The 23,779-nt window shown below is 34.0% G+C and overlaps 1 protein-coding gene and 1 long non-coding RNA gene across 2 annotated transcripts; one reads left to right on the top strand and one right to left on the bottom strand.

The window, feature by feature from the left end:
• Positions 1-1,823: 1,823 nt before the first annotated feature.
• Positions 1,824-10,660, bottom strand: LOC135154430 (diacylglycerol O-acyltransferase 1-like). Its single transcript, XM_064100575.1, has 14 exons — positions 10,624-10,660; positions 10,068-10,138; positions 9,662-9,714; positions 9,296-9,398; positions 8,084-8,290; positions 7,678-7,704; positions 7,219-7,322; positions 6,649-6,687; positions 6,114-6,155; positions 5,612-5,656; positions 4,820-4,932; positions 4,098-4,163; positions 3,613-3,700; positions 1,824-3,255 (listed from the first exon to the last, which is right to left on the bottom strand). Exons 1-14 carry the CDS (start codon positions 10,644-10,646, stop codon positions 3,058-3,060), a joined length of 1,179 nt encoding a protein of 392 aa, XP_063956645.1. The 5' UTR covers positions 10,647-10,660; the 3' UTR covers positions 1,824-3,057.
• A 5,752-nt stretch (positions 10,661-16,412) lies between these two features.
• Positions 16,413-19,737, top strand: LOC129279469 (uncharacterized). Its single transcript, XR_008586349.2, has 2 exons — positions 16,413-16,557; positions 17,490-19,737. It is a non-coding gene; the product is annotated as an uncharacterized LOC129279469 (long non-coding RNA).
• The last annotated feature ends 4,042 nt before the right edge of the window (positions 19,738-23,779 follow it).

Genomic DNA, 23,779 nt, shown 5'->3' with positions numbered 1-23,779 from the left:
ACTTTGGATTTATATTCTAATGTTTGAAACGACCGGGTCTGAAAAAAAAACTTTGGACTTGCATTACAATTTTTTAAACAACCGGGTCTGGAAAAAAGACTTTGGATTTATATTATAATTTTTTAAACAACCGGGTCTGGAAAAAAGACTTTGGACTTGCATTATAATTTTTAATTAACCAGTTCTGGAAAAAAGACTTTGGACGTATATTATAATTTTTGAAACAACCGGGTCTGGAAAAAAGACTTTGGATTTATATTCTAATGTTTGAAACGACCGGGTCTGAAAAAAAAACTTTGGACTTGCATTACAATTTTTTAAACAACCGGGTCTGGAAAAAAGACTTTGGACGTATATTATAATTTTTGAAACAACAGGGTCTGGAAAAAAAACTTTGGACGTATATTATAATTTTTGAATTAACCGGGTCTGGAAAACAGACTTTGGACTTGCATTATAATTTTTGAATTAACCGGGTCTGGAAAAAAGACTTTGGACGTATATCATAATTTTTTAAACAACCGGGTCTGGAAAAAAGACTTTGGACTTGCATTATAATTGTTAAATAAACCGGGTCTGGAAAAAAGACTTTGGACGTATATTATAATTTTGAAACAACCGGGTCTGGAAATAGACTTTGGAATTGTACTATAATGTTTTATTAACCAGGTCTGGAAAAAAGACGTTGCACTTTTGTGCTATATGAACGCATTACTATAGGATTTTAGTTTAGAACAGATTCGCCAAAAATCCCTTCAAATTTATTACATTTGTGGGTAAAGTCATTATTACATTTGTGGGCGATCAAAAATTATTACATTTGTGGGTAAAGTGCATTATTACATTTGTGGGTGAAATTATTACATTTGTGGGTAAAGTGTTATTACATTTGTGGGCGTTATTACATTTGTGGGTAAAGTGTTATTACATTTGTGGGCGTTATTACATTTGTGGGCGATTATTACATTTGTGGGTGTAACAGGGGTCGATTCAACGAGAATTCAAACTGACCGTCAATATTTCTTGCCATATTAAAATCAAACTTTGTCAACTCAGACTTTCTGATCTATCTTTTCATTGCGGTACCTCAAAATAATTCATTGCCTCGGTTAAAAAAAATATCAGGAAGGTGAACAAAGTAAAGAAAATTCATGTCAAATTGAATAATTTTAGATAGATATAGATATCGGGACTACAACAGCAGCACCACCTATCCCTTAACGTAAAGTACGGAGCAGGGGGTTAAAATCAATCAGTTTCCAAACATCAGGACCAAGTTTCGAGAACTTCTCTCTATCCGTCCACTCCTCTCCTTCGCTTTATCCCCCGTACCACCATCTCTCATCACCTATCTCTTTCCGATCTTCCTGTCTGTTTCCACACCTAAGAATTTACTATATACTTTCCAATTCCTCTCTGTCTACCAGCTTCTCCATTTTGCTTTATTCTTCGCCTCCCTCCCTCTGTCTACACCTTACATTCTTTTTCTGATCTCCCTGTATGTTTTTCGCAACTTTTGCTTTACTTTGTTCCTCGTCTCCATCTCTTTCTGCGCCCTACCTTCGCATCCACTTTATTCCACCTCCTCTCTTTTCAATCTCTCCGTTCTGTCCACTATTTTCTTTTTATCTTTCTCGCCAGTTCATTTCCCCCTTCCTTCTTATTCATCGTTTCTTCTAAATTTCTCGTTAATTATCCTACCTCGCTGCCCCAAAGAGTACCCCATTCAGAAATTGTTTTAGTCTTTCTCATTTAAAAAAAAAACATTTCACTTGCTTTTTATACACAAATGATCCAAATTGCTCGACATATAACCATAAATTAGCCAGTCTAGATTTTATTAAAGATTAATCAACAAATAAATTAATGCATATATACATGAAGAAGTATTTGTAAAGCAACAATTAGACGAAATGATTTTATTGACTTTGGCATTCAATGTAGTATGTGATAAGGCCAACTGGCTGTCCGAGAATAAACGAAAGCCAGACAATTATATTTCCCACCCTGCTTCCGAATTTCTGCGATATGGCAATGAGCGGGATCTGTTCATGTAGAAAATAGAAACAGTAAGATACGTTTTTTTTTTTCATCCAATCTGGTTTGAATATCAAGGCAAGATAGGAAGAGAATACAGCGTTTTAACATTTGAAACTTCGATGTTTTCCTTTCGTTCTCTCATATAATTATATTTTATACATTTATAATATTTGCAGAATCGAGAAAGAACATAACACTAGCTCTCGTAAAATTAATTTCTTACAGTATATACATGTAGAATTACAAACAAATGGGTCAACATATTATTTGAATATCAATACCCTTGATGGCGAAGTAAGCTACAGTGGCACAATACGAAGATAACGACAGTGAGACAGACAAATCTAGTACAACTAAAATTACCAGTGTAAATGCTATAAAACGATCGCCATTTGTAGCGGAATGCGAGTGATTTGAGCATATAAACTCCCAACTTAAGTTGACTCATAGAGACCTAATGTATATAAACATGAACAATCTTATACAATTAGTTCTTCATTTACATTTTACAAGTAAGCATCAACAATATTGTTCTCGGATAAAATGGAATTCATTGGAAATATACGCCAAATGATTGCAATTTGTTATCCTTAAAATACATTCCTACCTTGAAAACCAATTAAAAAGTATGGATAAGATATTAACAAAATGAATTTAAATATAAAATCACATCAGTTAGAAATCAACTGCGGTAGTTTATTTTATGACTTTGGACTTGATCATATCATGTTATCACCCTAGTTCTTATGTTATGAGTTCTGAGATCCATGTCATAAAACTTGTTATAATAACAAATTTACAATAACAGTTAAAAGCTACTAAAATCTTTTTATCTGATTGGCTGATATCAAATTTGTTATAGAAATCGTGCATTCGTTATTATAACAAGTCTTTATGAAACGGGACCTAGGCCTCGTTATAACAAGTTATCTCTCTATCTTTGGTTGAAGACCTCGTAAATACGTAGTTATCTTCCTAGATATTACATTATCAGATCTCATTGTGCCAAGTCATCACTTACCGGACGAGGATACAAATGACATGGACAAAGGGAAGTTCATAAAAAAGTACACAATTTCTCAAAATGAAAATAAAAGAATAACCCATGAAAAAAAATAACATCGCGATATTAATTGACTGTTGGTGTAGTACCTGAGCCATCATGCCGCCAAAAGACCAATGGGTTAGTAGCTTCAGAGGAACACTGGCAAGATACTGTGATCAAAAACAATATTACAACGTAAATCAATATAGATTAGAAAACAATCACATCATTGTAAAGTAGTCCCCCCCCCTGATAAGAATTTCTTGCAAACACAATCGTGAACTAAGAATTGGTGGTGCACAGATATTGACCATTTTTCTGACAAGTCTATAAAAAAAAACCAAGAAACACTTGTTTCATAATCGACTAATTTATCTCTATTGTTGCTTTAAAAAACACACTGAGATATTTATCTATGGTATTCTGAAATAGCATACAAATAAGGGAGCATGTTATGTCATTCATATACATGGTATATTTTTGGTGATGAAGCTGACGTCATTACATCAAATTCAATAGATCATTACCTCATGGAAAATGGCAGAAAGTAGGTAGACGGTGAGAACGGCTTGGAATTTAGAATAGCCCAGACCACGGACTGGTTTATACACGTGCCTTGAAAGAGAATGGTTATAGTAATGTTAATGATGACATTTTGTCAGTTTTAAATAAGATATATACTTATAAATTATAACAACAATAGCAAACAAAACGGGGCATGATTGCTCAGTCGTTTAGCGCCTGAGCGGGAGGTCGTAGGTTCGATCGTCAACCGAGTCTTAAGACTGAGTCAGCTCTAGCTGAAATGCTTTACCTTGGGTAAATTATTATTTAGAATAAACATCCCTCGTCGTAACGGCCTTGGCATTTGTTTGCAGCGATTATGATATTGCCACAATATTTTAAATACTTGATTAAATCTAACATTTTCTGGAATGACAGAAAGTTGATCAAATGCATGTTACAAATTGATGATATTATTGTGGTTTTGATAGAGTCATTAAGGCCTCACCTGACACACCACTTGTGGACAGGAATGTTCCACTTTCTCCAAAATTCCTCGATATTAGAGGAATTCCTGAAAGTATACAACGTTGAAATCAAAGCAACAATAATCAATTAAATTTGGTAACAGATCAGAGTTTCGGATAAGGGTAGTATACGTACACGGTAACCAGGATCGTTACAACCTGGTTTCTTTTATTAACTGATCAGGTATTGTTCGAATTTTGAACCTCACTTTTGTTACAACAGTTTTCCATATCTAAATACTTAGCAAGGAAAAATTGAACGCAGCTTTTTAAATTATATTGACACCTCCATAGAAAGAGAAAAATAACCATAATTGCCACACAAGAAGATTAAACTTGAAATAAATGACGAGAGTAATGAGAAAATGATAATCTATTGTCACATTAGCTGTTGAAATGTTTATTGGACCAGTTTTTTTTTCCTTAAAACAATATTTTGAAAATTTACTGCAAATACCAAGGTGAAACATATTTTTATTTACAAATATATTTGTATATCCATGAAAATCATCACCAGTCATTATTGATTAATTTAAACAGGGGTATTTGTTAATTCACTACGTAGGGAAATAAAAAGAACTGTCTTGGTTGAGAAAGGCACTTGAAAACTTAAGAAATAGTTTTTAAAACTTGGGAGTATGTATTAATGTTTGCATATTCATTGCATATTTACACCGATATAAATATAACTATATGTATATACCACCAGTCCGAGTAGAAATTCCTGTCAGCGAAACAAGTCACCTCGGCAAAGATGTTGAGAAGGAGATGAAAATAGATATAAAAGAATAACAACCAAGAAAGATGATTTGCCAACTGAAAAGAGAAAGTGAGAAAACACCAGTCAACATCATATTAAAATAGTAAGATTTAGGCTTTTCAAAGAAATTCAATTTTGATATATTAAAATATGTTTTTGTTAAAATTGTGAGAAATTTCTTAATTTTTTGTACGTGCACACGTTATTCTTTAAATCAAAGACAGTATTTTTCTTAATCCATGAGTAAGCCCTTCTCGAAAAGTTAATTATTTACATTTTGATATTTCTGTATACTTTAAATCAAGTTTGTAAAAGAATTGAAGTCACTTTAAGGCCTTACTGGCGGACTTACCTAAAAGTCCATACGGTGAGACTAACGGATACGTTTTAAGTGATGACTATTATAATTTATATCAGAATGAAAATATTACTGGGAATGTCACAATGAGAACAACTTCATATTTTGTTTCATTAACAAAGGGTAGCATTGTCGGTTACAAAAGTGCATTACAAAGCGGTCCGTTGAAATAACTTACATTTAAAAAACTACAAAACTATACATAAATATGTATTAACCCAAAGGATTGAGAAAAAAACATCTCTTACCATCTAAGTAATAACAACTAAATTTAACAAATTAGGCTAATGTGGGAACATCGATATGAAATGATTAAAATTTTAAACACATAATCTATTCTTAAAAATAAACTAGAAACGAATTGAAAGTACACTTACAGCCACACTGAGGAAGGACTCTACTGTTCCAATGATATTATAGTCCTAAAAAGGAAGATGAAAATAATGACAGTGACGCCAGGAGCAGGGTCATTAAGTCTACTTACGTAAAATGCTACAGTTTGGTTGGAAATATATACATGTATAGTGATTTTATATCACAGGAGAAGCAATATCTTTGTATGAAGCTGAACTTATAAATGATTTATTGTGCATAATTATGATAAGATATAAAGCCCTCGTTCCACTATGCCTATTTTATTGTGATTTGGCAAATTCACAATCAAATTTGGGGGAGGGGGGTGGAGAACAATATACCAACAAGGAGTCAGCTACATATACATGTACATGAATAAAAATTGTCTACTTGGAACTGGTACCTATAGCATTAACATGATTGACAATAAACAGCACATGAACTAAACAATGTCATAACCAGTTAACCTATTGCAAAAAATAGCTTTGTGTAAGAAAAGAAGACAATTTTGATCAGTAACTTTACCATTAATGGCTCTGCTGTTGCTACTACGGCTGGTGCAGTCCACTATAAAAGAAGAGAGAAATAAATCAATTTTTTATTTTTTCATTTGTTAGATGACTACACTCATGATGAAACTCTCTTTTGAAATAAGAGTCAGACTTTTAGGGCATTTTGTCAAAATCCCCCATCCCGTGTCATTTCTTCATCATCACCAAGTAATACACTACCACCATCCTCCTCCTCATTATCACCATCATTATCATCATCAATATCAATATCACCATCATCATCATCATAAAAATCATCATCATTAATTTTGTCGTTGGGTTAATTTCATTGAGAGGTCGTACCAGAGGTTTTTTATTATGTTGGTGGGGGGGGGGGGGGTAGTCAAAAGTCGGTGTTTTTCATTTGTATAGTTAAACCCAAAATCCAATTCATCTATTACGTATTCTCATTTTTTCTCTTTCTTATTTCCTCTTCATTTCTTCCATCACTTAAAGGATAACATATAGAGAATTGGAGACCACTCTAATTTTATCCTAAAATATTTTACCTGTTGTAGCATAAAGAGCCAAACCTGGATAAGAATGATCTAAGAAGAAGAAGGAGAAAATTGAAATATTATATTCAGATGATTTTAATATAAAAACACGCCCTAATAGGCATAGTTATTAACTGTTTTTTATAAAATAAAAATAGGATAACGGTTTTTTTTTCATTACTGTAGTTTCCTCTCTGTTCAAATTCTATGTAGATATTTTCAGTTGTAATTGTATTTTAGACTTTGCAATTGTATTGAAATTCAGACTTGTAAAAACCATGCAATTCATTTTTTACTGCAAGACATGTCTTTTAATAAACCGTGAATTGCTTGAAAGAAGAGCAAGTTTGAAACGTATCGAATATTATTAAAGAGAAACCATTAAACTGAAATATAGTCACCACCAGATTTTCTCACTCTGTTTTATTACACTTTGCTTTAACGACATGTTGACGTAATCAATATAACATCAAGCATTATTTCAGGTAATGTAAATGAAGAAGGAGTGCATACTTGCAATTGTTATTAGATAATAAGATGTACAAAATGAAATATGAATACCAAGCACCAAATACTACATACCAGTTCGACAACCAGTCTGAGGAGATAGGTCTTTCTCACGCGATCCGTACGGGGAAAGTTGATGTCATAACATAGTGTCGGGCTCAGCATGAAAAAGTACATATCTGTTTGTAAAGGGTTGTAAACCCAAGAAACAGTCGCAGAAAACTGATAAAATTGGTTCATAAGTCATGTATGTGGATATGCTTTTTTATCAGCCAATTGGTAGAATATACAATATCATACAATAATGACTAAGTGTAGATTCAGACAAAAGATTTATTTTAAGGAATAGGGATACTTTTACAGAAATAATTATCTTGCTTGAAGGAAATACCCCTATGGCAATTTCGGTAAACGACATATTTATCTGGTATTCACAGCCAAGTGATGAATGCCAGCCAGGGGAAGGTTTTCACAGCTTTATAGAAAAAAAGAAAGAAAGATTCAAGTAATGGACAGAAGAGATATTTCTCTCACCTCTGAGGTTCAGGTTGTCAGGATAGGCTGTAACAAAGAAATAATAAATTATCATTTCAGGATATAACTCGACCCAAACAATTTTGCAAGAATCATAAAACTGACTGAAATGATGACAGAAAAGTCGTCGATGACATTTATTTCTTAAAAAAAGCTTAAAATACATATTTAGCTAGATTATCTAGATAGGCTTAACAAATGAATAAATAGTTCAGAATGTAACTCTTTTCCAACAAATTTATAAGAATCGTAGAAATGATGACATCATGCCAAATAAGTCGGTTATGAAACTAATTTCTTTACCAAATAGGTTTGGTTATATAATAAGCTAAAATTATGCAAGACATGTATGTCTATAACTGTGATTCGCTTTGGAAAAAAAAAACCAACAACTAGATACTCCGACCTTGGATGGTAGGTTCGGGTGCTGCTGGAGACTTAAGGGGCTCGGGTCCGAGTCCAAGTAGCCGCCGAGATCGTCGACGGGTCAAAGGTCGGTCTTGGACGGGGGCATCTCCGGCACCATCTACCCTCAAAGCTCTGTTGACGTCAGCGTAGGACCAGAGTTTTAGAAAGGTGATTGTGTATAGACCAACCACCACGAATGATCCAACTGAAAAAAATGGAAATAGAAAATGTGAATTATTGGCAAAAGCACACCATTAAGGATAGAATAGTAAGGATGGAAGGCTGTTTTAGAAGATTGGGAGGGAGGCAAAGAGGGAGAGAGAAGATGGAAAAAACTAAACTAAAGGTGATTTGGGGAGTACTACTCTCAAATATGGAAGAAATACACAACAGTGGTTTCTTTCAGCATGAGCTAGAATCCAACCAAGCGGTGACAAAATTAAATGCTCGAGGAAGTGAAGTGTGTGTGGTGTCTCATTGACTGTGTGTTATAAATACATAGTCTTAAAATGTTTTCAGATATCTACTTATACTACAGAGAATAACTTGACCTAGATAATTGTATTTGTTTAGAGAAACTAAAATGTTTCGAGAGGAAAGTAATTGTTTTGCTACTTGGTAACATAATTATTGCGGTATAGATGTATTGAGTAGTTAATTAGCATGTTATCATTCAAGTGGGTCTAAATTACTAGACTACACTAGCATTATGGGTCAGGAAACTGTCCAGGTATGAGTAGTTGAGGACTCGAGATGGCGCTATTGGTTCGTATATCTGCTTTTAAAAGTCTGCAATGCTTAGCACACAGAGTAAAAGGGGAAAAATGTGTAATGGAGTTGAGCATTATATAAAAATGAAAGATGAGAAAGGGAAGGGGAGAGGAGAGTATATAGAGGATGTAGGTGCATGGAGAGGGAGGGAACATCATAGGCGAATAAACTGACTTTTTATAGCAAAAAATGTGGTGTTCATTGGTGTACATAGAGGACCACAAGGTCAAAACCAGTAATTTGACGCCGATGTTAAGTTTATGGTGTAAGTTCAACACCTATTGATGTTATTACAACACCTTTGTCGGTTGTTACGTTTGCACTCGTTGGTGTTACATGTATGCTCAATCTTTAGTGTGTAATATTAACACCTTATGTTGTGGTCCTCTAGGAACACCAACTGGTATTATAGGTTTAACACCACAGTTTTACAGTTTACCTGGGTTGAGCTTGAGGGTGTAGATAACGACCACGGGGACGATGAGGAGGATGACCAGGTTGATGTTGGCCAATCTCTTCTCTACGTCACATCCAATGTAGTCCTAATGCAAAAGAAAATAAATCATACCCACATCAGCGTATGGATATAGATTTCCTCATCTCTTATTTCTATCATCTATTGATTTCAGAATTGTATATTTTCATTGTTAACAAACCATATTGTATTTGGGATGTCTTAGGCTTTCGAATTTGCTTTTATACCACTTAAAGAATCTATTTCATTATTTTTCAACTATGGAAAATATTGAAAACCAATTATGATAAAGTCACCAAGTGAATGGTGATGTAACCGTTTACTGCTTACCTTAGAAGCGAGTTTCTCGATCACCAGCGCGACCAAGATGAAGAGATTCAGGGCTAAATATTGAAACAAAAATAAAAACATCATTTATTAGGACAATCGGTTACTAAGTTTTATTTGCACTTGACTTTGAAAGTAATCATTACCAAATTCAAAACACAACACAGGCCGGAGGGTGGCGCAGAGGGTCAGAGAGAAAGAGAGAAAAGAAAAGAGGAAACGAGAGACTGATAATGGTTTAGATTCAGGTTTTATTGATTTAAATAGACAATAATGTAAACAAATAAACGATTTGATTTTTTAACACAAATCTCAAATTCTTTTCAATGAATTGATCAAAAGAATAATAATAATTTTAAAAAGCCCTGTAACTTGAACATCATTAGACAGAGAGAGGTAAAGAATTTACCCAAGAGGAGATAAAGGAGTGGCATCTCAAAAGGGTTGACCCCAATCCCAAAGCTCATCAAGATTCCATTCCTGAGAAAAATATATTAAAACATAACAAATCATCTCGATTAGTGGTTATATTTCCATATTTACATCAAATGTCAGACTTTTACACATGAATTGTATGATGTACATGAGAGGTAATAATTTCCACCTCAAACAAGACTTTCAAAATATAACTTATTAATCCTCAGGAACATCCAAGTATTGTGATATCATCAATCTGCAAAAGTAAAATATAAAAAAATCTTTATGAGCAAGCATTGTACGTGTATCACTGAAAAAATAAATAGAATTAATTTTTTTCTGATGTCAATTATCCAACTAGCTGATAATCGTCTCTGGTACTTTTATATTGCATTTCAAATCTCCAGCATAACTGAATTTTAAGAAATAATAGCTTTTGTAACCAGGAAAAAAAATCTGCTATCAAACTGGTATGAAATTTGAACTAGTATCAATACTTGTATTTGAAAAACATAGCAATGATGTTTCTGTAATAGCAATGCACTTACTCAATGATGTTCTCCAAAGTCATTCGAAGTATGAAGACACTCTAAAAATGTAATTAAAAACAATCGCACAAACACTATACAATCAGAAAGAGTACCTTATCTTCCAATAATTATTGTGTTTGAATTATTATTATTATTATTGTTATTATTATTAACCAAGGCCTTCATACATGCTACTGAAAATACCAACTTAAGATGGTCTCTCGCCGAACATAACAAACAGACAATACGAAAACAATCAACCACATATTTCTTAGTTTTATATTTTCTCAAAACATCCGGCCACAAATAAAAACAATTATCTTTCATCCTATTGATTGAATATGCATTTCATAATTCGTTTATTACTTCATATAGATATTTGTATATTCATTTATATAAGTTATTTATTTATTCATGGATTTATATGTATTCATTTTTATTATTTTTGTTTCTTAATGCACTATCTTGCTAATTCAGTGCATTTTTGGTTCATCCAGACTTATAGGCATTCTAGAAAAACTTACATATTCATCCTGGATATTCATTCAGGTGAAGATGTTTTGTATTTGCGCTTGTATTTAGTCTTGTATCCCTTCTATAAATATTCATGAGTATTCTAAATAAATGACTGGGACGTTGATGCTCACGTGACAATGTTTTATCTTTATTAGGCGGAGCGCAATGAAATATTGGGCATGCGCAGTTGTCCTCCCGCAAATATATCGAAAGTATGGAGCTCTCTCTGAAATCTCAGGCGCTGCAGCGAACAGCGGGGTTTGTCTCCAGTGGAAAACCCTCGCAATGTAGCGGCGCAGAAACTGGTCAGATTCCGCTGAGTGCGGTATGTAGCGGAATAAATTTTTGATCCATAATTTAAACGAAGACATAAAACTAAGACAAGATAACCAAAATTTATTGTTAAAACTCAACGGAGGGATATAAAACAAAAACTATTAACCAGACGTATTTTTTTTTGTCGAAAGTATTAGTGGAAATTACTTATCCTCGGTTGGACTGGCAATATTACTATATTTTGAGTCCGGGGCTTAGATTTTTCCGAGTCCAACCTTGGTTGAATAACTCCCCACTGGATCTGGATGTAATACAGTGCAGGACCGTCAGGTATAATGCCCCTATTCAAAGGCTGGTATATTTGTATTAATTGTATAATATTAGAATATAATTCAAGAAGGCTAATTACCAGAAGGACTAGAAGATTAGAAACACCTCCGAAAGAAACATCGGAAAGAGTCAAAAGAGACTCCCCAGCGCTATGAACTCTGAGCATATCAAATAAACAAACGACATTATTCAATACTCCAACAGTATAAGAGAAAGTTTCGTAGCAAAGGTCAATTTCAAATGTAAATATACACAACAAAAAAAGTAAGTCCCCCCTTAAACAAACATCAATAATTTCCGAACCAATGCGAGTTTTCAATAAATTTTTACATGAGCGTGTAGGTAATTTTATAAGCTATCCTCTGACTAAATGTTATGGACGTATTTTACGTCATGCTTCAGTGAACACCTTCAGAAGGCAAAAATGTCACTTTTCAAAAGTCACAAGCCAAATATCATTACTTTGATTCCATTTTATTGGAACTAATTCCACATTCTCATCATGAAAAATAGTCAGAAGGCTTGTAAAAGGTACTTTCTGAAGTACGATACAACTTTTTGGCTAAATTTCACGGTTGAATAAACACAAGTCCAAATTTGTTATAATTGGATTTTTTACACATTTCTATCAATAAAAATGGTAGAATATGATGACAGTTATTTTTGGAAAGAGTTTCTTCAACAATATTCATCGTTTCACGGTTCAATGAACATTTATTGAAAACAAAAAATACGATTTTCAAATATCATAGGCATGTATTGTTTCATTTTGGTAACTGAAGATGATTTTTTCTCGACTTTTTCGTTATGTTCATGACCAATTAACATGCTTCAATGATTCAAAGGCGTTTAATTAAACATTCACGCTTGAATGAACATGTGGAATGTGATTAGCTCCTTTTTACGTTATTGGAAAAAATGCAATTTCTAACTATGGATATCTGTCACAAACCTCCTTGCATAGTTCATTTTATTTGATTTTTATGAAAATCCCGATAGTTAATGCATCAGTGAGCACACAATAATAAAAGATTATGCAAATGAGAAGAAAGTTCAAGGCCTTGGCCCCACTCTGTGCCGTATCAAATGGTTATTTTGGTGTGCTTGCCTTTTGGATAGTGTTACTCTGAAGCCATGTGCGAAGTTTCATGAAATAACTGTTGGCAGAAGTAACAAAAACCGTCCATGAAACAAACCCCCATTTAATATTTGTTGAAATTTCGACTTCCTCTCTCATAGACTTGTGTACATTATGGGTGCATATGTTTAAGAATAAGTAACCCCTTATTCAATATGGTGGAATTTTTTTTCAAGGCTGTCTTTAGCAATGTCATTTGGCAGTTATGTTTATCAACCTATGGGCAGAATTCTGTGCAAAAATGAAAATCGATTTGTTTATTTATGGATGAGTGAGCACGCATCAAAGAGGGAAAATTTGTATTTTCAATGTCACAGACTCATTTTAAAGGGTAATAAAGTGAATATTGGGGGCAAATTTAGTTTCAAATGTGACTGTAATTATTGTTTTGATCAGCCATCATTTCTATCACCACACACTTTCCGAACTTTAAACATTTTCATGGTTGAGCGAGCACATTCGAAAACTTAGGAATGAATACTCTTTATACTGCATAAATGTATTCTTTTCCTAACAATTTCTCATGATCAGTTTAATTTATGGACAAATCAATGGTGGATCCAAAATTTTAAAATGGCATTAATGGGGGAGGGGCCTATAATCGGGGGAGACACCAACATTTTCAATTTTTAACATGATCTAACAAGTTGTAGAGGATACTACCATAAACCCTATATGATGATACGTCACAATACACATGATACAGGGGCCGCGGAACGGTTTTCAAAGTAGGGGGGGGGGGGGCTGACCATGCAACAAATCACAATCGTATGGTCATTTTAACATTTCTGTACATGCTTTTGGAAAAAAGTGGGGGGTTGAAGCCCCCCCCCCCCGCTTCCGCGGCCCCTGCAATACATTGTGCTTACTCAACCATGAACATACGATATCAAAATTGTGTGTGGAGTGGCTAAATGATGGATAGTAAAACAGGATAACACCATAAAATTCACCTAAAAACGACTTTTGCCCAACTTTGTATTTGCACATTCTGAAAAACGACTCTTGTGACTTTCAAAAATGGTCATTTTTAATTCAATCTTTAATTACTCATGCATGGCTCAACTGATCGATCTCATTTTTCACCAGGAGTTGCTTAATGAGTGTAAGAAACCACCTATACGAAATATCTCAAAATAATTCCGTTCAAAAGTTACAGCAATTTGATTTAGGGGGGACTTACTTTTTTTGTTGTGTATAGATACAATTTAAAAAGAAAATACAGAGGCTGAAAACCCCATTAATAATAAAAAACAATATATACAAAAATAGGCTTCTAACCATGATAACCCTTTAGGACGATAATCATCAGTTACTTTTTGTCTTGTAATAAAATTAATTTCTTTCACATGAATGAATAGAGCTGTTAGCTTTCTTGTAATTTTACAATGAAATATTAATTTTATGCTTATCATTATTTACTCACGGATTGAATCCCATGATTGCAACGAGAGAGACAACGAAAGTCAGTCAATAAGATAGCAAAAAGCTAAAGAATGAAGTAGATGGAGTTAGCATGCAGGGAAAACAAACACAGTAACAGGTGCGCGCACCTCTTTATGACATCATCATCTATTGCGCCGTGTCCTTCTGCGCAGAAAATGATATGCAACGCGCATGTGCACACCGAGTCAAAGCTAGTAAGTGTTTCATGAAAAGTTTTGTCACCGATTTTAACCGACCGATGTTATAAGCTACCTAAATCCTTCCATCTGATTGGTTGAGTGAAATTTAGTTAGTGAAAATCACTGACAAACTTTTGAGGATATAAATTCCCCCGACCTCGTTTCACTTCATCGACGATATCACGTGATTTGAATATTACGAATTTCACGTCGTGAAAGTCACATTCAAAATGATTGTTTTATTTCCTGGATCTGGAGAAGGGGAATATTATAATAGGTGGTTCTTTTTTCTGAGAGGGAATAAATAACCTATACAACACTCAGCCCCTTTTCACCAAAGAATTCTGATCTTTACATCAATAAATAAATAATGTTATTGTTCTGAATGAAATAGCAATTAACTTTAAAAAATTGTTATACCGTTGGCAACCTCAGGCTTTCTATTATATATATATATATATATATATATATATATATATATATATATATATATAAAGTTAATCTTAATCATTAAATCACTTGACAAAGCCCTATGGGCGAAAATTCGTGAAATACTTTTCATTACGCAGTTTTTATTTCTTTTTGAATTATATATTATATAAATATATATATATATATATATAATTAGTTGGAACTAAATACAATGCATTACCACTTCGCCTCATTAATATCATCTATGTCCAACACGCGGAATGTAATATCGTCATATATATATATATATATATATATATATATATATATACGCCCTAGTGGTTAAGGCACCGGCGTTCAAAGCTGGGGGCCCGGGTTCGATTCCCGGCAGGGACATTTTTTCGGCATCACCAATTTTTCCAAAGGGTAGATAGCTCTGGGGAACCTTGATTTAAGCTACGCCTACCATTGTTCTCTTCATCCATTTCTTTACAATATTTAAATAAAAGAGTTGCCAAAGCTGTTGTACGTGTATAACTTTACACATTTGTATATTTTCTCCCATACGTGTACTGTATCAAAGCAATAGCTTTGATCCAGCTGAAGCATGGCTGCTTGTCATTGTTCGAAACCCACCTTCACCCGACAATGGAAATTATAATTGGTATAGTGTCGAAAATCTGTCTATCTGACGGTCAATCGGATCGGGGTCGCCCTAGCCACTAACCCGTCTCTGTGGTCTAGTGGTTAAGGCACCGGCGTTCAAAGCTGGGGGCCCGGGTTCGATTCCCGGCAGGGACATTTTTTCGGCATCACCAATTTTTCCAAAGGGTAGATAGCTCTGGGGAACCTTGATTTAAGCTACGCCTACCATTGTTCTCTTCATCCATTTCTTTACAATATATATATATATATATATATATATATATATAAAGAACTTTCGCTTGTTTTTCCATTCACCTTGCTAGTGACGCCAAGGATCACTCCAATTTAGAGTGAATTTAGGGCGAACATGATTAAAGCAACGAACTTTTCACAGAAATGTCAATAGTTAACATGCTGAAATTTACACAAGAAAGTGAATGTCTTCATCAAATGAATTGTATTCACAACTACCGACGAATGAATCATTCATTAGATTTTTTTTCAGAGAGTACACTCATCATTAATATGATATTGACATGTTTGTACCTATCCTTTGTGATTATGTATTCACTACCGTTTGCAGATCTGGTCCACTTGGCCATACTTGTGGTAGAATCCCCCCCCCCAAAAAAAAAAAAAAAACAATAATAATGATAATGATGATAATAATAACAATAATAATAATGAAATGAATAGATAAACTAAAAAAATATATAAAAAATAAAAATAAATCTAATTAAATAAATAAATATAAGTACAGAAATAAATAAATACATGAAATAATAACTACAATGATAGTGATGAATTAGATAATTGATTGATCCCCTTTGAAAATGTTATTGTCATTTGATTTACATTTATTCTATAGGATGGATTAATGATTTTCTCTCATGGAAGGCTTGGATACCTCTTTGTCGACTAACTTACGGGGCCTACCTGTTTCATCCTCTTCTCATGAATGTCTTCGTTGGAAACACAACCCATTCATATTCTGTCAATGCAGTCTATATTGTAAGTTAGATCTTTGAAGATGATGAGGTTTTAGGGGCAGGAGTGTCGATCCATTTTTCAGATTTTGGGGGAGAGGGGGGACAGGGGGTAAACGTTAACAAAGCGTCCATTTTCGGCGCGGTAAAAATAAAAGTGATAATTTAATGTTTAAATGCTAGTACATTCCAATGCTTTTTAAGATCTAGGCCTATATTTGATTTGCATTTTATGTTTTCTAAGTGGTCAGAATCATTGGAGGCAAATCGATATGTCTGCCCTAAAAATTTTCATGGAAGATCGACGCCTCTAATGGGCGGGACGGAAGGGGGGGGGGTTCACATGGGTCATTTGCCTCCATCTGCTCCCACCCACCCCACCCCACTCTCCCCCAAATCAAAGCCATAATGTTCTTGGGGTTTTGCCTAATAATTGGATACAATAAGTACCCTTTTCGGTGAGAATGTTTTATCTATTTATTCTCTTGTTTATTATTGTTTTTCGGGGAGATAGCTTGTCAGATTTATTAGAAACTGTTGTGCCCCATATTTGAACAACATCCACGCCACCAATTTTCGCCTGCCGGAAAATTCAGACATTTTTATCCCGTCCAATCAATGATTTATTCGAACAATATCCACTCACTTTTGTTTTATAGTGGTGTTGGTATATGGTAATTTTGATCACTCATGATTATGGTGATGGTTGGGATCGATCATACCGGTGGTGGTAGTATTGTTGTTGTGGTGGTGGTGGTGGTGGTGGTGGTGGTAGTAATGATGATGATGATATAATTGAAGCAGCTGCATCGGTTGATGCGATGTTGGTTTTGGTGGTTATGATTGAGCGATCTTCAACAATATTACTGCATTAATAGTAGAAATGATGGGTGTTGTACTTATGGTTCGCAATTTGGTGATAATGAAATCAATATATTTCTGTATTTCTTTCTGCAGGCTTACTACTTCACATCGTGCTGTGTATTCAGTTATCTCGTCTCGCTCCTCGTATCACTGGGATTTGAGATGCCTCTCGCCAACCTCGAAGGCGTTTTAAAGTAGATTGCTCCAAAACTCCAGTAGAGGCCCGTTGCAGAAATTGTATGATTGGCTCGAAGCCAAGTTATGTTTGATTTCTGGAGTTGAGTTTGATTGCAACTGTTTTTGAAACAGTACCCTGAAAAAACAAACTTGTTTTTTTTTTATCATGATGGATTTATTTTGTAAGAAACCTGTACAAGTGTAATAAGAGAGAAATAAAGTATGTTTATGCACTGCTTTTTATTTATCGCTAATTTTTGTATCGTGCTATTTTATACGATTCAAGTATACTGAAAAATATTCACCGAGGTATAATGGCTGAAAAGAACAACTCACCTTATTCTAACTTTCTCTTCAGAATATTGTCATGGATTCATATATCAAAATGATTTTCCCTATATGTTATTGATCTTTTTTTTCCCATTTACAATCGCTCAGACAACCTCAGACAAACAACTCCCATTTCATAAACCCTCTCACAGAGGGCAGTGTTTACGTTTGAAAGCCCGCCTTCGTTGGACATACTGTGTAAGGTTAGACGCACTTTGTTTGAACACTTTGGTCAAGTAATATATTTTTATTATGAAAAGAAATCATTGTATAATTTGAATATCACTATTCATTATATCGAAGATCAAACTTCAATCCGTCATTACACAAAAGAGCATGGATAAATTCGAATTGTGGGATGTTAATATCCTGCCAAAGGTGAGCAGCTCTGTTTTTAACTTGTGAATTCCGTTTAGCTATATTAACCTTATATCGGAGAGTGTCTTCTTTTATCAATTATGTCACAAAACAAACTACAGTACTTCTCGGTATATTTATTCCTCTATCTATTATTTGAAATGATTTCATTTTGTATAATTGCACACCAAAGCAATTTATCATGAATACAGCATTTCGATAAAAAAATGAATTTTTGATAATTATCAACATTATGTCTTTTATCTTGTATTTTTTTCCAAATACCACATTAGGGTGTTTGCCTTCAAATTGAGGCCAAGTCTATAGCCCGTGTCTGACGTCCAGTTTAATTTGGACTATGGTCTAACTCTGCTTGTACTATGGAAACCGAAAATATGAACATTTCGTTTCCATTTTATTTTATAATTAATTTGCTCTTTCCTCCTGCTTTATAATGCTTAACTCATGGAAAGCGAAAATATCACAATTTTGCTTGTATTGAATTTTGCTATGATTAAGTCATAAGGTGAATAAAACTATTAATTTTCTATTCCTGAACCAGGTGCCTGGGTATGATCCTTGAAGAGGGGGTGTTGGTTTGGAAAAAAAAAATCGAATTTGGTCAAAATTTTACATTTATGCGTACCAACCTGATTTCCTGGGAGGGGGTGGTGTTGCCTATGGTGTATAACAACACATCACCTCTGGGCCATGTCCCAAACAGTCGTTAATGATTTTAAGGTCAAATCAGCTGGTAATTGAACAAAATAAAATATTTTTGTCACAGTTGGAAATCCATAGATCAACCACAATTGTATACCAGGGGTCTGTTCGTAAGTTAAGAGCGACTTTAAGAACGACCGGTGATCCTTTCTTACGCACCAAACCATCACCAATGAATCTACCATTTAACACAAGAAAGGATCACCAGTCGTTCTCAAAGTCGCTCTTAACATACGAACAGCTTTATGAAACACCCATCAGAGTTAGCATTAATCCCAAGTTCAGAATACGGGCGTTTAATGTTTGGAGAAATATTTATACTGCGTCATCTTTATACCAACTTTTGTCATCTGACAAATTGTCGGACCAGACAAATTTATTATCTTAATTAGCTGAGAAGTACTGCTACTATAGTAATTCTCGAATATAACAGACATGCCATAAATCCTTACATTAAACGGTCCACAACCAAGTATATAAGTTTTCACTGCAATCACTGTACAAAACCTGATATTTTTCTCGGATATTAAAGAATCACGAAAATCATATTTATTGGCATATGTCATTTTCCTTATTCATCATCATTAATAGTTCATTATCGTTAAAAAATTACCTCGACAAACTCAAAATTATGGTGGCTTGGGTTTTTGCCTCATAAGAGCTTCTACAAACTTTGAGCATTTATTTAATTTATTGTTTTTGTCTTTCAGTGTATTCAGTTCTACGAAATAAAACTAGACATTTGTATTAACAAGTGATCGTTGTGCTTTGGTTCTTTATTGAATTATGTCAATTTTTATAATTTCTTGAACGTGAAACGGCGCCCTGTGCAAAATTAACCATGTTTTATGTGCATTTTGTTGGCGACTGATTAAATTAGTGCTCGTTTTGCATGATATAGACAATGAGATTGTTGTTGCATGGGAAAATATTGATTGCCATAATACCACTGGACAAGTATCAGAGGTTAAATAAATGATGAGGGATGAGTTGGGAATGGGTTGATGGGGAATACAGTACCCTTAAACTTTCCAATATGTGACGTTTTTTGATAAAAATTCTATTTTTCTTTTCAGCAAGTCGTAATTAAAAAAAAACGGTACAGCGTCTGTACATGGCCTGTGTAAAGATGTTTTTTAATAAATAAACGTTTAAATAACTTACATTGAGTTTCTTTTAATATTCTAATTGTAGATTTTAGTGTAATATTTTACAAAATTAATCATTAATGTAAATTAATTATAATAAAAACCGTTTGTATTTGGCTCGTTGACTTTGCTCACTCACAAATTTTCCACAATAAGGCATCGTATCTAAACCCAGCCCCAATTATTTTTCTAATGAGACTACCGCACTCGCTATTAAACAGATTCGGCCAATTTTGAGTCACCGCTAAAGCTAGTAACAAAATTAATCATCATTTCAAAGACTAAAAATCATATACATATTGCAATATGAATGTCCTCGGACCTGTCACATATGTGATCAGTTTCAACGTGAGCGAAGCCAAAATCTCTCAACCCATCGATTTCACTCCAGCGCTGTTGAATTTCCACATTAACTAAAAATACTCCATTTTGAAAGAGAGAGAGAGAAATAAGAAAAATCTCAGAAAATATTTTTGGATTCCCTAAGGAGATAGAAGTCTAGAACTTGTACTACGCGAACAGGATAGAGTGCGCAATGGGAGAATTAGTCTTATTAATGTCAACACGTGAAGCGAGATTATCTCCTAAGAGGACATGTTCAAAGAGGGGAATCTTTCACATTTCGTAATGGAAGACTCGTTGAGAGCGGAAGTCATTCATAGAACGCTTCAGCGCCAATATCCAGGGTAGACATTGAATGATGCGCAGGAGTATAAGATCTTAGTTATCGTGATTCTTGAGGAGGGAGTGTTAATATTTCGTGTTTCCGCCCCCAAAAAGTCGAGTAAAGTCTCGTAGAAATATGCAAAATTAAATTGAGAAAGTCTTATTCTTGTTTGAACAATAAAACTATAGTAATTATTACTATCACTTTGTTATCATTATTGTTTTGTTGATACTTTATTTTGTTATTCTCATTATTATCATCATTATGGTGGGTATCATCATCATAATCATAATTATTCTAAGTGTATTCATAATTCAGTATAAATGAATATTTACATTGATATTTTCTATACTATATGCATCAAAGAAATATCTTTTGAAAATGATTATTTCTGGTTTAAAATTATATATTTTTTAATGTCATCTCAAGTTTATAAAAACCTTAATTCTTGTTCAGTGATCCACCTTCTTACTAGCTTATACTAGATTAAAAAAAAAAGTCTCATTATTGTAAGTATTGTATCAATTTGCACCAACAATGAATAAATAATATGTACCTTTTTACGAGACCGCCTTCATCATCAAGTCTAATCGCTCACGATGGCGGTCTTCTGCATTCCTTCAAATTAGCATTTCGTAAAAATAATGTTTAATATACATTGCAAAAACACCGGTGTTGATTTAACACCAGCCCGGATTCTATATATGTCCAACACCAATTTGGTTTTGTTCTGACACCAGATAGGTGTTTATACAACACCAATTAGTATTAAAACAGCATCGGTTTGATTCCGAACTGGTGTTGTTTCAATACTTATCTGGTGTGGACATATAGATTACGGGCTGGTGTTAAATCAACACCTGAGTTTTTGCAGTGTATCTTGTTATTTATTTTCACTGCTTTGTTACTACTATTATTTTTTGTTATAATTATTTTACCTTTGTAAATACTGATGTCAATGCAAAAATGAAATAAAATTTGTGCAATATTGGTCACCTTATGAATGCCCTTACGAGAAACCCGTCTGAGGTGCTCTGAAAAATTGATAACTTTTCTATGAACCTTTTTTTCCTTTTCCAATTACTTTTCCCACCATCTCCATCCTATGAAGACATACGAGAAATGAAGTAAATAAAAGTATTTTTAGTTCACTGGAACGGTGATTTCTGGTTATCAAATTAAGTTTGGATATTATATTAGGCATTAAAAATATGGGACACATAAAGCTCTTTCTTGGTGTATCATTTTGAAAATAGGTCAAAGGGTGCGGCTATATATACACAGATGTCGCTTACAGTTTACACCTCCGACATTGCAATTTTTACATCGCTAATGAACGAATGAATTAGAACATCATTGGCATTTGCCAATATTCTTGTCCGAAACAAAAATCCAAAGTAGTACAAAACAAATATACAATTTGAGGAACATAAGCAAATAGACAAAAACACAACAGTATTCCATCGTGTTATTAATGTCCGGAAATGAATGGCTTTTTAATAATCAATGCGTTGTTTCACACGTGACTAAACATGCAAGTGCATAACATGGGCAGCGCCACGGGGGGGGGGGGGTGCAGGAGGAGGTGATCGCCCCAGTGATTTTCCAGTTAATAGAAAATTAGAACAAAAGAGGAGGAAAGGAGGAAGAAAAAAAACTTTAAAAGGAGCATAAAATGGGGGCATGGGTCTTGGAACTCTATAATACCACTATTATTGAAATCGAGGAAAAAAAACACACACGACGTCACTTTCTTGCCGTTTTTGCCCCGTAATATATATATTTTTTAAAACCAAATTATATAATGTTTTTATAGCATCAAACACATTATGAAGTGAGGGGCGTAAGTTTGCAACATAAATATTAAGGGAGAAAGAGATAGAAAGAGGGGGGGGGGTGTGCCATTGATGGTTGAGTAATCGGAACAGCATGCTTAGTGTTCAATCGAGTGTTAGTTGCATTGTTTGTAATGCTTCATGCCTAGCGATGAAAAGAAAGTGGTATGCTATCAACACTCGTTAATGAACCTTGGTATTTTGTACCCGTTCTTGTATAAGCCTATTGTAGTGCCGTACTCGGATGGATAAGGCACACCCTCTAAGCGTGCAGAGGCGCAGATAACCTGCTCAAGCCATAGGGTTGCCGGTTTTCTGAGTATAATTGATCATGAAGATGGCACTTTTCTTTGCAAAGCTTCGTCATACATGTAGTGTCCAAATTTAATCCCTACACTTCTACCGGTGAGTGATAATTGTGATATTGCTAATACTACCAATTAAGACATGAGAGTGAGACATTTATAAATTGATAAATGTAGAAGTTCAGTTGAATTGAGCATTGTACATGATAAAGAGCTCAATGAAAGTAACAATGACATAATCAATAAGAATTATATCAAACGAAGAAGATTGTGTACGGACATTTGTTTTTGTTTTTGATTGCTGTAACAGAAACAATGACTAATATAATAACTATTATTTAATTCAAAGAGGACATAATGGTATTCACCTGCTTGTGCCTTAATTCTTTTGTACTTTAGATGGCAAATTACCCAGATCTGGTATTTTGAAAGCATCGTCGTGTCTTCCGAACGTCAACGAACATTGATCAAAGGAAATTAACAATTCAACGAAAATGGCGTCGCAGAGTGGACACTCTAGACGGATATTTATTTTGTTTTTGGTAAGCTGTATCAATACAAAACTAATGAATAATTGACACGATTTTGTTGAATGAACCACAATATATATTTGAGAGTTATTTTAGAATTAATGAGACACTGTGTCGCCAAAATATGACATTGTTGTCAAATGTTATCATATTGTTTAAGATGTATTACAAAAGTATTAAAAGTATTAAAAGTATTACAGATGTATTACAGATGTATTAAAAGTTTTAGAAGGGTTGGTCAATTGAGGGTGAGATCAGTAAATATTGTATGAATGACCGATTATATTCAGAAAGACAATTATCAAAAAAGG

The sequence above is a fragment of the Lytechinus pictus genome, chromosome 1 (assembly GCF_037042905.1).
Source record: "Lytechinus pictus isolate F3 Inbred chromosome 1, Lp3.0, whole genome shotgun sequence".
NCBI lineage: Eukaryota > Metazoa > Echinodermata > Echinoidea > Temnopleuroida > Toxopneustidae > Lytechinus > Lytechinus pictus.
This window is presented reverse-complemented; position numbering and strand designations above follow the sequence as displayed.